We start from the raw sequence: 16,280 nt of genomic DNA on the forward strand, positions 1-16,280 counted from the left end.
ATTTGGCTTTATTTCCCACTGAACATACCCAGTTTTGGGTTTTCATTCTATATTCTGGAGCAACAAGCTTTCCGATTGCATCTTCTCAGTCAAAACATAAGCTGGGTTCACCTTTTCCCTCATCAAATGGCCTTAAGTAGAGCTAACCAGCCAGTTTTTAGGTCAACACAAACCATCTTCAATTTTTCACTTAAAGGTCAAAGGTCACTGAATCACATTTTAGCAAAAATAATACTTTATAATCAGATCAACTGAAATACGAACACATAAAACACCGAACTTTCACACAGCGTTGTATTCGTTGGTTTTTGGCGCTGGTGATGACATGCTACGGAGCAAAAGTGCGTCTGGTTTGGGTTTGATTTGTGGTTTGGGTTTCGGAGGGGGTGGGGGAGGGGGCGCAGGACGATTTGGACGGCCTGGTCCATTCGTTTTTTTAATTTCAGGACTCTTTTCTAAAAATGCTTCATCATCTTCATCGAAAAAATCATCGTCTATTGGTCCATTTCGCCAACTGAGATACCCCGCACACGCCATACTCAGATGTAGAAATCCCCCCACCCCCACTAAGGCCGGTGCCCACCCTAGGGTGAATTTCTGTTTTTCCAACATGACACAGAATATGATGACTCCTATTCCTGCAGCTGCTCCTGCAAATAGAAAACAGAATATCAAATATTAGAGAAAATGAAATGAAATGGAGGTTTACATCACACTTTACAGCATCTGACTGGGTTAATGATAACTGGCAACTCCATGCAGAGTGCAGTAAGGGAATCTTTGCAAGTATGACTCTTTTTTGATTCCCAACTGTCAAAGGATCTTCAGAAGGGACTTGGACAACCTGTTGCACACACAATGCAGTGTGAAATGAGGGAAATTTTGCCACTACAGCAGCATTAGCATACTCTTTCGATTTCCAACTGTCAAGGGATCTGTAACGTGCACAGCCTGTAGCACACAGGGCCTCGGTTTATTGTCCCATCCGAGCGACTAGACGCTTTTTTAATGTCAGCCCCTCTTACCTACACCACTGACAGGGGGAAGCTGGGTTTAAAAATCCGAAGGTATTATCTCAACCTGTGCTGGGAATGAACCCTGGACCTTCAAGGGCTTGACTCACTGAGCCACCTTAGAATAGGATCACATTAAGAGAGTCCACATAACTAATAATAATTTTGTCTCACCTGCAATGGCACTGAATGTTAAATAAGCGGCTTTAAGATGTAGTCTCTTTCGATCAGGACATCTTATTAGACATAATATTTTCACTAAGTATAAAACAAGGGCAATAAATCCGGACACGTATGCCGGCGTCTCGAACGCTTTCACCATAAATAACAGGGACGGAATTTTCTCAGGATCTGAAATGAATAAAAATGGAAGAAATTAGATGAAGAAAAGTTGCTGATTCTTGCGCAATAATCATTAAAAATATTTTTAAATTTATGGGAAAAATATGTATGGAATTTAATGTCTTCTCTTACGTAGAACATTGTAAAACCAGCATGTTTTCATGTTAATTCTGCATCTGCATGAAGTCAATGGAAACACCAAGGAAATGAAGAAAATGTATGAAATTTGAAAACTATTTGACCTTGAACATTGTAAAATCAACATGTTTCATTTAATTCTTGCATGTATCAATGTTCCATCAACTTTAATTATAAAAGAAGAGTGTTTAATTAGGAACTATCTCGTTAAATCTTTCAGTTTAGTAACGAACCTTGTGACAGGTGGTTAATTAAAATATTAATTAACGACACAATCTGTTTCATTAATATTCATGAGCAGTTCTATAGTTAATTTATTCACAAATTTAATTTTGATTTATTTATTTATTTTTGATGCCATTTTTGTTTTAGTTTTATACTTTTTATTAATTTGACAAATTACGTATTTTTTTTAATTATGCATTAAATGCTTCCATGTTTGTTAAATCTGTTTTACTATTTGTTTCGAATATGCTTCAATGTGTGTATAATGTTGGATGAGGCCCCCGTGTTCTGCAGGCCGTTCATGTGAATGTCCTTGCAAAATTTCCCTCATTGCACACTGCATGGCATTGCCCATCTTCATTAGCCTAATATGGTACAGAATATGGATTTCCTTTGATAAAGCCTCCCAAAATGAAGCATCGAACAAGGCATAGTTAGTTTCAGGCAAAATTTCTCTCATTGCACACTTTATTAATCCTATCAGATGCAGAAAAGTAGGATGTAAAGCCACATTTCATTCTATCTAAATACCATATATAATTTGAGTTGACAGGGGTTTCCAAAGATCATCTGACAATTAAACATAAACGGAAATAGTACTTGAACTAGTTAAAACCCAGATCTAGTTTACTTCCTCCCTCTGATAATAATATATTTATTGGTTATCATCTGTTATACTCCCAAAATATTTTACAATTTAAAATGAATGAATGAATGAGTAGATGAATGGATTGATGAATGAATGAATGAATGAATGAATGAATGAAATGCATAGATTTTTAAGTCCTACTTTTCCCTATCTCATAGAACACTTGCTACATGATGCTGTGTGCAATGAGGAAAATTTTACCAGGACAGTAGTTTTAGCCTACTCTTTTCTTCTCAATGGAATCTTTAATGTGCACAGCCTGTAGCTCATGAGGCCTCAGTTTATTGTCCCATCTGATCGACTAGATACTTTTTACACCTGCATCATAAATGAATTTGAAGAGATTTTGTAACAAAGCTAAAGAAAAACCATATGAATAATTGAATAAATGAATGAATAAACAAAAAACTGCCGAAATAAATGAATAAAATAAATGAATAAAATAAATGAATAAAATAAATGAATAAAATAAATGAATAAAATAAATGAATAAAATAAATGAATAAAAGAATAACCACAGAAATAGATGTTGCCAAGAGATATTTCGTATATTTTATAACAACATCATAGTGACATTCAAAACAATCAGATACGAAGGTAATAGTCCAGAACTATTTTAATATGTATAGATGACATTTCAAATAATATAGCTATAATCTATATCATATCTCTTTCCTGTCAATGACATTTTACTTGAATCAAGACAGGGGCAGGAGGGGGGCGGACAGGGGTGGTTGTGATGAAGGGGTGCAGTGAGAGGGAGGGTGAGGAGTTGGATCAGCTGTATACATCATCAGAAGGGGCAGGGGGTGATGAGGCAGTAGGGGCAGATGTTAACATTATCAAATGGGGGTAGGGGAATAGTAAAGGCAGGAGGTCAAACTGATTAGGGGAGAAAAAATAGACAAAGCAGAAGGCTCCTGTAATAATAACTTCCCTAGTTCAACTAAAAGTTTTAGAAACAAAGAGTTATTGCCCATGATTAATGAAACTTATTGTGTTAGGGAGTTATTGCCCTTGTCCTATGATAACTTCAAACTTTTTACATTAGCAATATGACATTAAAAACTATAGAATTTTTTCCATTCTTATATTACTTTGGTCATAATTGAGTTATTGTCCGTGTTGAACAAAAAATTGTGTTATCGATTATTGAGTTATTGCCCTTGTTCAATGAAAATTGCAAACTCTGTAACTTAATTCAGCAGAAAGACATATTGAAAAATTCAAAGGGAAAGCACAAAGCTAATTTTTATGGCAACGAAGCACTCGAGGTTGGAAATTCGCTGACAATATGGCCTTCAAATAATGTGAAGATGCTCTTAACATTTCTTGGAATCGTAATCCAATTTCCTATTCTGGTTCTACAAGAATTGAAGAACTTTCAGGAACCATGCCAGTATTTGTCCTGTAGCAATGGGTATTGTTCTCAAAGATTGAAGTATGCCTGTACATGATTATAACATTAAAGTTAGATAATGTAGAGTTCCAAAGCTTACAACAGATTATCATAGGCCCTGACTTGTTTCGGAAATCTAATTAAGAAAAAAATTCTGAAAATATTAACACAAAGTTGTTTAAACAAAGTTTAGCAATGAATTAAGGCTTCCGAATACCAATTCTCCTTCAGAGAGTCCACATAGCCAATATTGTATTCTTGTTATTTAAGGCAACTAGGCGCCGCTTTCACAGAATCCAAGATAGCAATTAATTTCTCTTTATAATTTGTTAACTCAGTAACCCTTAAGAGTGTCCACATAGCTTAGAGTATTTACATTCAAATTAAGTTTGTCTACTCAGCATCCTTTTCAGAGAGTTCACATAGCTTAAAATGTATTTTTATATTTAGGCTTATCAACTCAGCATCCTTTTCAGAGAGTCCACATAGCTTAAAATGTATTTTTATATTTAGGTTTATCTCAGCATCCCTTTAAGAGAGTCCACAAAGCTTTCAATATTTATTCGGTATTTTTATTATCTTTTTACCATAAACCAAAAAATCTTTTTAATGTTCACATTAATGAAAAATAATCCCTATTGAAATAAATAACAGACGCATCTAAATATCGAAATCTGGTTTGAATTGTTTGTTAATTATTCGCTAATGCCGTTGAATTAAAATCGCGTCTGATCTGTTTTTATAGAGATGATTTAACGTGTATCATAAAAAAATACCTCTTTCATTGTCAACTTATGTTAATGTCGTTAATGGATATAATTTAGAATGCTGACTCTCGAGTGTTTTAAAATCCTCGCTTCATTCGTTGATTTAGATTCTCAAGGGGACGCATCCATTTAGTTAGACAGTTACTAAGTAGACTTGTCGGTGCTTTTAGAGTGACAGGGTTCAAATGTAAGGGGGATAACTTCAATGGTAGGGAGAAGGTGTCAATAAGTCTGTCAGGCTTGATGTAAACTGTTTAATTTAAGGTTGGGTTGTCAATTTATTTTCAGCAACTTAATAAGTAAAATGGCCACTACTTTAACTGTTGGAGAACTAAGCATAGTTAAGGAGTTAAGACAATGGTGGCATAGATGATTCATTCTTATGTTACTATGGCCATAAATTACTTGTTGAGTTATTGCCCTTGACTTACAAAGAGTTGTTTTCACAATAAGTGAGTTATTGCCCTTGTTTAAAGCAGCAATAAATCAGAAACGAAGAACTCAGGGGCACACACATTCCTGCCCTTCCTTCTACCCCTAAATTGATTCATTTCCTAAGCATCCACCCTAAGGTCTAAGAAAATGGCGCCATAACTTTATGGAAACCATTAGCACCAATTTATTCCTGATAATGTTCGACAAGAAATTCACAAAGAAACCTGACACTCCTTGACAACGGTTTTACATTTTTTGACAAATTGTCTCAATTTGAATAGTTACATTAAACTCTCTTATTCCTAGCATGATCTCATATCCTTGACAACCAAGTAATGTCCGCTTTGACTTCCTGTCTAACATCATGTTACTTCCTGTTTAGTAGACTCAATCAATAAGACTCATTTCCATTCTTTGATGACTACAAAATCAATAGACTCAATGATCGAGACTTTTGTTAAAGTAAGCTCGGCATTAATGAATATATCTGTACGATCATTAACGAGGGTTTTTGTTTGTTCATTTACGTGGAATAATAACTGGATAATGTTTCCTGTTGTCAAAAAAGGACTGGATAATATTTCTATCTTCCGGGACATTTCCTGGCTTTTTGAAAGTTTCTTGTTACAAGAATAACAGAATAATACTTCATAGTTATTTTGTTATCAAGCTAATTTATTTTCATAAAAAACAAAATAAAAAATCATTAAAATAAAGGTTGGATTTGAGAATAAGAGTTGTTTAATAGTTCTTGTTGATGGCAGCAATTCCACACATATTTCAGTATTTTCTAACTTAGCATAGGACCTCATAGAAGACAACTTCGCAATGTCAAGCTATTACAATCTCATACCTTCACTGCAATAGCCACCTTTCTTGTATCATGGAAGTTTGTAACTGCAGTGATTTGATTGGATTATGTGTTAGCGAATGCAGTCAATCCACAACAGAAAAGCTGTAAATGTTATGGCTTAGTGTGTACAGACTTTCTGTTGAGATCTCTGATTGGCTTTATTTGCCAACGTACAATCCAATCAAATCACTGCATTTATAAACTTCTGTGATACAAGACAGATAAATATTGTTAAGGGACCCAGAATCCTGTTCAGAGTGTCCACAAAGCCAATAACAATCAACATACACGAGCCTTGTCACTTTCAGAGAGTCCACAAAGCTAGTTTCATATCAATTTTCACTGAACAGCCTGTTCCCGAGTTTTATTGGCCTTTATTAGAAATAATCCAATCGACAAAATTCAGATTTTTCACCTGAATATTAGACCCAGATGTTGCCCAATTTTCTCAAATTAAATTTTTCACCATATTTTGACAGCTTATGAATAATTTATTGACTGGATTTAAAGGGAATAGTTCAAGGAAAAAAAGCAGAAAATATGTGGCCCTTTTCTTGGAAAATTTTGGTGTATTCCTCTTTAACCTGTTTGTATGTCCAGTTGATGAACATCAAGGAAATGAAATGGAGTTTTACAACATTCTTTTCTAGTCACAGTTAAGCGTTTCTGTAAATACAGGAACCACAGATCATCTGATTGAAAAATAGAATGATGCAAACAGAAACCGTTAATCAGCCACGTTGTTAGGGTGGGGTCCTTGGGGGCTGGACCCCAGCAAGTGAGAATTAAGCCCAAGCAATACCTTCTTCAGTTCAGCAGAGATTGATTCATTTCATTTGTACAAAATCAAAAAGATAAAGATTTTGATACGTTTTTTGCACCTCAAAATTGTCTGAAATAAGTTCTCTGGGACTTTAATTCTTCAAATTTTCAGAGTACAAAATCTTAGCCCAAGCACCAATTCATTCCGGGCTGTCGTTAATGATTAGGCAACACTAGAAAACATATTTACAACCCCTTTAATATCAGTCCAACAGAACTAGACTATACATATATCAATATATCTGTATTGTAAAATACCACAGTAAAAAACCTGAGTTAAAATATTGACAAGCTTACTTCACCTGCTGAGGTGATATAGATTTTTTACCTTTCATCCTTTTTAATTTTAAATATTAAAAACATGTGTAGACCAGCTTCTCAAATATTACACTTTTAACACGTGCCTACTCTTAATAACCAGCAATTTTTACACATTTTCCCATATTGCCCACTGCATGCCTTATTCAATAAGCATAATGAAGGAAAAAAAAAGCACCTGGGGGCACCTGTTAAATCCTGGACACCTGCTTGACAAATATTATACTTTTAACATGTGCTTGCTCTTAATCATTAGAATTTCTGATTTCATAAGAATGTGATGTTCAAATGACAACCAAACTCTCTACTGTCTGAGCTATCCTTCTGCCTTCACAGACGACAATGCAACTCAACAGGAGTGATGGGCCATGATGTCATAGAGGTGGTTTGTGTATCACATGATGCACAACTTTTGTAACAGTTGTTAAAGCGGTTTCTCCTACCAATTGTCCCACTCAAGTCATGTATGTGTTCTATTTATAGCATATCACAGCTTAGCTGATTTCTCCTATGCTGACTGGCTCAGTGAGTTAGACACTTGCTCGCTAACCTGAACGTATCGTATGCTACAGACTGTGCACGTTAAAGATACCTCGACAGTAGTAAAGCAAAAAAAGGAGGCGAATGCTGCAGAATGTAAGCATTAATCAAAGGCTAGAATATCGCATAAATTATCGAAACAATACACAACACAATCTAATGATTATAACGTAACAAGGGGAGATAATCAATAAATTTATTTGAACCTGATATATTTTCCCAGCGTTAAATAACACCTTTAAGCTGTCGTATCTTAATACACGCGGGACCATGAACAAATATCATCCCTATTTACTTTGTAAATTACTTATTAGTTTTATTCAGGCTATAATTACATTCTGTTTTATTGGTTAGGCGTTGATTCCAATAACATTTTTTTTTTTAGAACAGTTTAAAGGTGGATTCCCCCTTATCTGCAAAAAAATCTTTAGGACTATTTTTCCTGTAGCACACAAGGTCTCAGTTTATTGTCCCATCTGATCAACAAGATATTTTTTACATGTCAGCCCTTCTACTGATAATGCCAAAAAGGGATCGGAATATCCAAAGGTATTATCGTGACCTATGCAGGGACCCCTAGGTTATCTAACTCACTGAGTCACCATGGCTCCACGTACAAAGGGGGAACCAAGTTGAAAAAATCTCAAGACCCTTTGGGTAAGGAAACAAGCATCTAACACTCAGCCACCAGGGCAAAAAAAAAGCTAATGTCTGTAAATAGCTTTGACAATTCTATGGCCTCTACATAGCCCCAGTTGAAAAAATCTTAAGACCCTTTGGGTAAGCAAACAAGCATCTAACTCTCAGCCATCAGGGCAAAAAAAAGGCCTATTGCTTGTAAATCTCGACACAATTTCGTGGCCTCTACATAGCCCCTTCACCAAATGATTGATAGAAACACCAATAGTGGGCATCTATCTATTTGGATTAGCCCAAGCAGTGTGTAATAAGGGACATTTTGCCAGGGACAGAGGCATTAGTTTTCTTTTTTCAATTTTCAACTGTCAAGAGAAGTTTTAGAGACGGAATCCATCTTTAATTCAATACATTTAATAAAACAGGATTTATTTCGACAAGTTGATGCATTCATTATTCAGTTTATTGTCCATGATTTAGAAATGAATTATCCCTATTTTAACAGTCAGTATATTGGACTGAATGAATTGCCATCTATTAGAGAACTTGGCACCATTGTTTAGATAGCTCTCTACCTTTACAAATTGGATAGGTAATTTACATTGTTAATGGCTTTGTACGACATTCTCAATGGAACCATTTACACTCAATATTGTCCTTGCTAGAGAAATAGAATTTATATTCCAACACTTTGAAGTAACATGAAGATATAACTTTCGAAAGCACTGGCACAGGCATCAGAAAATTTACATCACTTATGGCAACAACATTCTATCTTGATGGATGACTTTCGATGGCACTGGCTCAGGCATCAGAAATTCACTGTTAATAGCTTTGTACTACATTCTCTCTTGAAGAATGACTTTCGAAAGCACTGGCTCAGGCATCAGGAAGTCACAGCCAACTCATCACCACATTCACAACAAATTGTTTTAACATTGAGGAAGCACATTTATCCTAGGCAGATATCAAATTTTAATGGCCATATTCCATATATATATTCTAGAAGTTATAAATTAATAATGAGGTTCCATTATAATCTCAGATTTCTCTATGAGGCTTAACGAGATAATTCGTTAATTAAATTTGATAAAGTTTATTAGATTCAGGTTACGAAATCACACATTTAATGTGATCATGATTTTTTTTATGACAGAATTGCTACATCTAATTAGCTCATTAAGGCTAGTTCTGTATCTTATTGGACTATTGAAATGAAATAGAGTTTTATATCCTACTGTTCTGTATCTTATTGGACTAATGAAATGAAATGGAGTTTTATATCCTACTGTTCTGTATCTTATTGAACTAATGAAATGAAATGGAGTTTTATATCCTACTGTTTTGTATCTTATTGGACTAATGAAATGAAATAGATTTTATATCATTCTGTTCTGTATCTTATTGGACTAATAATGAAATAAGGTTTTATGTCCTACTGTTTTGTATCTTATTGGACTAATGAAATGAAATAGAGTTTTATGTCCTACTGTTCTGTATCTTATTGGACTAATGAGATGAAATAGAGTTTTATATCCTACTGTTCTGTATCTTATTGGACTAATGAAATGAAATAGAGTTTTATATCCTACTGTTCTGTATCTTATTGGACTAATGAAATGAAATAGAGTTTTATATCCTACTGTTCTGTATCTTATTGGACTAATAATGAAATAAGGTTTTATGTCCTTCTGTTCTGTACCTTATTGGACTAATGAAATGAAATGTAGTTCTATATCCTACTGTTCTGTATCTTATTGAAAATTTCTGGCTTTTAAAACATAGTCAGTCTACAATTAAATAAAACAAAAGGTTTCAAGCGGAATAAACAACAGAAATAATTCAGATGTTTATCTGTAAAAATCTGTAACAATAAGTGTAAATATGATTTTCTAGGAAATAATAAACCTAAGCTTTTTATCAACAATCTAAAATATTAACAAAGAAAAACGAGATTTTGTGGAAAATCAGATAAAATAACAATATGTCCATTAGTGTTGAATCTAATATTTCATTTCATTTTATTATCATTCCCGATTTTATCATAAACAAGTTTTTATTAATATCCCTGAGATCTTATCAACATGCTGTTACAATATTGTATTTAATATTTATATATGAATGAGGTTTTACGGCCTACTAATTGCTCATTTTGAAATGGTAAAAGAATTGGAGCTAAAATGAAATGAAGTTTTATATCCTACTGTTCTGTATCTTATTGGACTAATGAAATGAAATAGAGTTTTATATCCTACTGTTCTGTATCTTATTGGACTAATGAAATGAAATAGAGTTTTATATCCTACTATTCTGTATCTTATTGGACTAATGAAATGAAATAGAGTTTCATATCCTACTATTCTGTATCTTATTGGACTAATGAAATGAAATAGAGTTTCATATCCTACTATTCTGTATCTTATTGGACTAATGAAATGAAATAGAGTTTTATATCCTACTATTCTGTATCTTATTGGACTAATGAAATGAAATGTAGTTTTATATCCTACAGTTCTGTACCTTATTGGACTAATGGAATGAAATGTAGTTTTATATCCTACTGTTCTGTACCTTATTGGACTAATGAAATGAAATAGAGTTTTATATTCTACTGTTCTGTATCTTATTGGACTAATGAAATGAAATGTAGTTTTGTTTTATATCCTACTGTTCTATATCTTATTGGACTAATGAAATGAAATAGAGTTTTATATTCTACTGTTCTGTATCTTATTAGACTAATGAAATGAAATGTAGTTCTATATTCTACTGTTCTATATCTACTGGACTAATGAAATGAAATATAGTTTTATATCCTACTGTTCTGTACCTTATTGGACTAATGAAATGAAATAGAGTTCTATATCCTACTGTTCTATATCTATTGGACTAATGAAATGAAATGTAGTTCTATATCCTACTGTTCTGTATCTTATTGGACTAATGAAATGAAATGTAGTTCTATATCCTACTGTTCTATATCTATTGGACTAATGAAATAGAGTTTTATATTCTACTATTCTGTATCCCTTAGATATTATTGGCACAGGACACAGGAACCACAGATGTCTGCCAGAAAATTGGAATGATGCAAATACCTCTTTAATTGGGCTAATGATTATTTCATAAATTGAATTACAGCACCACAAATATCTTAGAATTTCAAATTTTGGTGTAATTAAGTAGAAAAAAAAACATCAAAAACTGCAGAAATGTGACATAATGATGTACAATGATGTACAATGATGTACAATGATGTACAATGATGTACAATGATGTACAATGATGTACAATGATGTTTAAATTATCTCCATTTTGTCTCCTGTTAAAATTAGATTTACATAAAAAAGACAGGAATTCGAAGGCATAAATGAATTTTAAATTGAATATTCTGAATTTCCTTGAACAAATTTATTTGATATTCACTGCATAAGAATTTTTTTTGAATTTACTGAATTTATTTAACTAGCCAACCTAGAAGTTGAAGAGGGCCTTTAAAATAATATAATAAAGCCAACCTAGAAAATCTTCAAAATGCAACTTTTTTATTAATTCCTCTCACGTGTGAATAAACGCACGCCTATAATAAGGTAGATGATATCAACTGAATAACGATAGAAAGTTCACGCATATTTTACTGATACATCATACGTCTGATCAAAAAATCCATGTCTTTGTGCGAGTCTGAAAACACAGGAAGTTGTGACAAAGAGCGAATGGGGTTGACTTTGATAAAATGAATAAATTACTCCATTGTCCAAGGCAATCGTGACTGAAGTACGTTTTCTATTTCTTTTTAATGTTAATTCAACATAACTTAAAAATGTATGGTTGTTTAAATTCTGAGTGCTATTTTTGCCCCTGAATCATAATATCAAAATAAAAATCCTATTGAGCAAGAAATATTTATATGGGTTTCTCCTTTAAATAATGGCTTATTTTGATATGATTTTGACGATCTTCAAATTTTTGTGTATCGTAAAACCTAAAAAAAGTGCGATATCAAAGTCAAAGATCAAATGTTTGGTTGTATAAATTTTGAGTGCGATTTTTTAATTTTTTTATTTCATTCTTTTGTAAATATCATATCTTAGGTAGGATCAAAGTTTCTTCAAATATATCATCTCAGTTTCTGCCATCTTGAATTGTGTTGTGAATGCTCTAAATAAACTTAAATTATGTGTAAATGGAATGCAATAGAATATATATTAATATAAATCACTGTCTTTTACACCTTTATTCCTGATGAGGATTTTATAACTGAAACACATGTACAACAGCACATATTGGGCCCTTAATCAAAATGAAATAGAATCAAATTGAATGAAAGGCCTTTGGAGGCAGAAATAGTGAAATGAAAGTTCTCCTTTAAATACTTAACTCAAACTGAAATGTCGATCTTAGAACACTCCAGTGTATCAAAAAATTAAAAAGGTGCGATATCGCAGTCAAAGATCTTATTGAGCAAGAATATATAAATGGGCGTTCTCCTTTAAATCCTAACATATTTTGAAATGATTTTGACAATCTTAAAACATACTTGTATATCGTAAAATATCTCGAGCATAAAAAATCAAAAATTACAAATATCCAATAAGTTCGACTTCAGCCTACTTGTAATTCCAAACTCAATCCCATAAAAAAATCCCACAATTTATCAATAATGCTTTGTCTACAGAAGAATGCATCCATTTGCAGCCTGTCAAAACTAACGAATGATGGGCGGGCTATTAATACTTCAAATAGAGGCTATGAACACACAACTATCCGGCAACGAATGTACGCCATTGTTCTAAAGAATTTGAACGACATATTAAGTGGTTTTGATGACTTGTTAACAAAGTCTATCAATGCTCGTTAATATAATAACATGATAACCAATCAATATCCTTTTCAATGGCGTTATTGACGATTTGTTACGCGGCAAAAAAATGTAAATAAGATTCGTTCCACAACATTGACGTAAAAATAAAAAAGACGGATTCCTTAATCGAAATATCCTTTTCAATGGCGTTATTGACGAATTGTTACGCGGCAAAAAAACGTAAATAAGATTCGTTCCACAACATTGACGTTAAAATAAATTTGTCGGATTTCCTAATCGAAATTTTTATCATTTTGTTCTCAAACATATAAATATGGTGGCATATAAATGAAACTTCAATATGAATTAATAAATTTTATGAATTTTCCGTTTTGCGTGAATGTTCTAGATGAACGAGGTTGTATATCAATTGATAATGTATATTGATGTTCCGTCAGAGTCCTCATTATTTTCACATATATTTTATTTTCTCTTATTTCACCTTTTGACACTTTACTCACAGAAGTTGGCAATTGATTTTTTTTTGATGGTCAGTTTAGAGGTGTGCAATAGTAAAATGAAAGTTTACACCCTCCAGTTTGGCTTGATGTTTCGTATGTTGTATAAAATAATTTGTATTTGGCTTACTACTAATTTGACTTAACATCTATCATTTAAAAAACCCTTCACACCCTATAGTTTGGCTGACTGTTATTTATACTATAACCCTTCACATTTTTTAGGATGGCTTGCAATAACAATACCCATCTAGATTCAAGTGGTTGTACTAAACAACAGACCCTTTACACCATCTAGGTAGGCTAACAAACTCTTCACACCCTCTATGTTGGTTCCACATCTCTAGCTTTACACCGAACAACATCCCCCAATAATCAATGTATTATTTGAATATTAGTGTAAGAATTATAAACAGGCGTGTTTTTTCTGCAGATACCAACAATTAACGGGAAAAACACGTCAATAAACCAAACAACGTAATTTTAACTGCGGGGCACTAAAAACTGTCAACAATCAATGGAATTGAAGAATATAACATTACATTCTATTCAAACCTTTGAAATAAAGACATCCTTTTAAAGTAGTATTGTCTGCAATCATTCGACGTGAAAATTTAATCATGTTAAAGGAACCAATCAATACCAGTTCAAATATTCAAAAGTCAAGCTTATACCTTGACTGCAATAGCCACCTAAATTAAAATTTCATTTTTGTGCCTCAAAACTTCTTCAAAATAATCTTTCATGTAACTTTTGTGATATAGCAAAATGAATTGCCAAAGGTTTTTTGATACTGAAAATTCTTGACTATGATCCTTTATAGTTTTCATCGAATTTGATCAAGATTGGCTATTCAAGCTATTGTGGACTGCAAAATGGCCTCCGTTCATTTTTCTCTGTAAAAGAATATTGATAAAGGCTAGATACATTGAAAGGCTTAAATTGGTAAACGGAAAAACTTAACAAATTTTATGGCGATTTTTCCATTTATGACGTGAAAAAACATGAAACAGATTTATACTATAAAATCTTTAATGTTACGTTTAAATATGCAAATTCATAAAATCTTTCGAAAACAGATTGATGTAAATGACATAAAGCTATCTTCTTAAGTATTCAAAATGGAAAATCAAATTCTTTTACACAAGCAAATTTCTTTTTTATGTCTTTAAGGATTATGACCATTACAAAATTCAAGTCTGTCACAAGAACATACTTGAACGTCAAAATAAAAAAAATATACAGAGTTAATATATGTCTATTTGAAGTTTTTTTGCAAAAGCAAATTTAAGCCCTTAAGGGATATCACTCTAAACCAATTCAAAAACATTGTGGACTCCCTAGAAGACTATATAAACATCATGCGGACTCTCTTAAATAGATACCTAGTTGACAAACTCAATCTTAATGTGGCCTCATGTGTTCAAGAAGTTTAATCATGTTCCATATTCATATGATATAGTTTTTAAGATTCAACACACAATATCACTCATTTGCATATCATTTGCATATCATTTGCATTTGGTCAACTTATATTCCAGTACAAGTTCTAATTAATTTCATATAAAATTTAGACAATGAAAATAATTTCATCTATTACGAGTATTGATTTTGACAACTGAAAACATCTCATTTGCATATAATTTGCATATGACTGTCTAATTAGTATGATTCATCAAGTACACATTTTTCATTTATTTCATGTTATTGTCATTCTGAACTATAGTTTTGTGCTTTAATAAATGATCAATATTTTACAATTGAAAACATCTCATTTGCATATATTTTGCATAAAGCTGTGTCTTAAGTATATGAATTTTCAATTATTTTCATCTATAGGCAATATTGTCATCAAACAGAATGACAATCAGAAAATAGTTTAATATATGAAAAATGTTTTAGATTTTTTAAAACATCTCATTTGCATGATATTTGCATATCATTTGCATATGGGTGCCTTATTTCAAATAAACAGTTTTCTCCAAAAAAAAATATCTTAACAAACTTCAAAAATCACCCTATATCATATCAAACATTTAATAAAAAAATATATATTAGAAGAGATGAATACTATACTACGATAAGCATTTAGGTGACATATATTTTTCAAAAAAATTCTGTTCTAATACCCAAACCTAAGATGTTGCAAAATATCAATAAATCAAAAATTCAAATATGAAACAGACCATTTTGACAGGATGTTGAAACGATAAGTTATAATAAAATAAAAGATGAATAATTTCACGGATTTGAGATCTGCTTTTTATCAACGACAAAAATAATTTAATTTTCAGAAAAACAGATTTTTAGAATCTTGAATATATTAATGCCTGATTTATCTAACTGAATAAAAACTTTGTCAATTTCTCACTCAGAGATTATTGTCGTCTTAATTCTTAAGCTTGGTTTTGTCATATTGTTCTTAATTTTTACAAAAAATTTCTAGATAAGAAACAACTATATTTTACAAAGATAACATAGATTCTTCAGACTTATATGTACTGATCAAGATTAAAACCCATGATCATCACTCGCTCGTTGTAGCCCGACCTCAAGGTGTGCAGTGTGCAATGAGAAGCATATGTATACATCAATATCCATTAAGAAAAATCGTAATAAGTATGGTACTTTACCCTCCAGTAAAGATTTGATATTCTTCATCACTTGGGGAAAATCTGACTGACCTTGACTCTCTTTTTCAAATTGCTGCCCTGCCCCCTCCGAGAAGAAAACCTCCCAATAATCTGAGACTTTCATCAACCGCAAGACAAAAAAGTGTGGACAAAGCATCAACATTGTAAAATTATTAACAAACCTAACT

General features: G+C 32.4%; 1 protein-coding gene across 1 annotated transcript; it reads right to left on the reverse strand.

The window, feature by feature from the left end:
- Positions 1 to 282: 282 nt before the first annotated feature.
- LOTGIDRAFT_156186 (hypothetical protein) lies at positions 283 to 16,255 on the reverse strand (the record flags this gene model as incomplete). Its single annotated transcript, XM_009046204.1, has 3 exons — positions 283 to 650; positions 1,188 to 1,364; positions 16,144 to 16,255. The coding sequence occupies 3 exons, from the start codon at positions 16,253 to 16,255 to the stop codon at positions 283 to 285; spliced, it is 657 nt and encodes a 218-aa protein (XP_009044452.1).
- Between the last annotated feature and the right edge of the window lie 25 nt (positions 16,256 to 16,280).

This window comes from Lottia gigantea (genome assembly GCF_000327385.1).
Source record: "Lottia gigantea unplaced genomic scaffold LOTGIsca_10, whole genome shotgun sequence".
Classification (NCBI taxonomy): domain Eukaryota; kingdom Metazoa; phylum Mollusca; class Gastropoda; family Lottiidae; genus Lottia; species Lottia gigantea.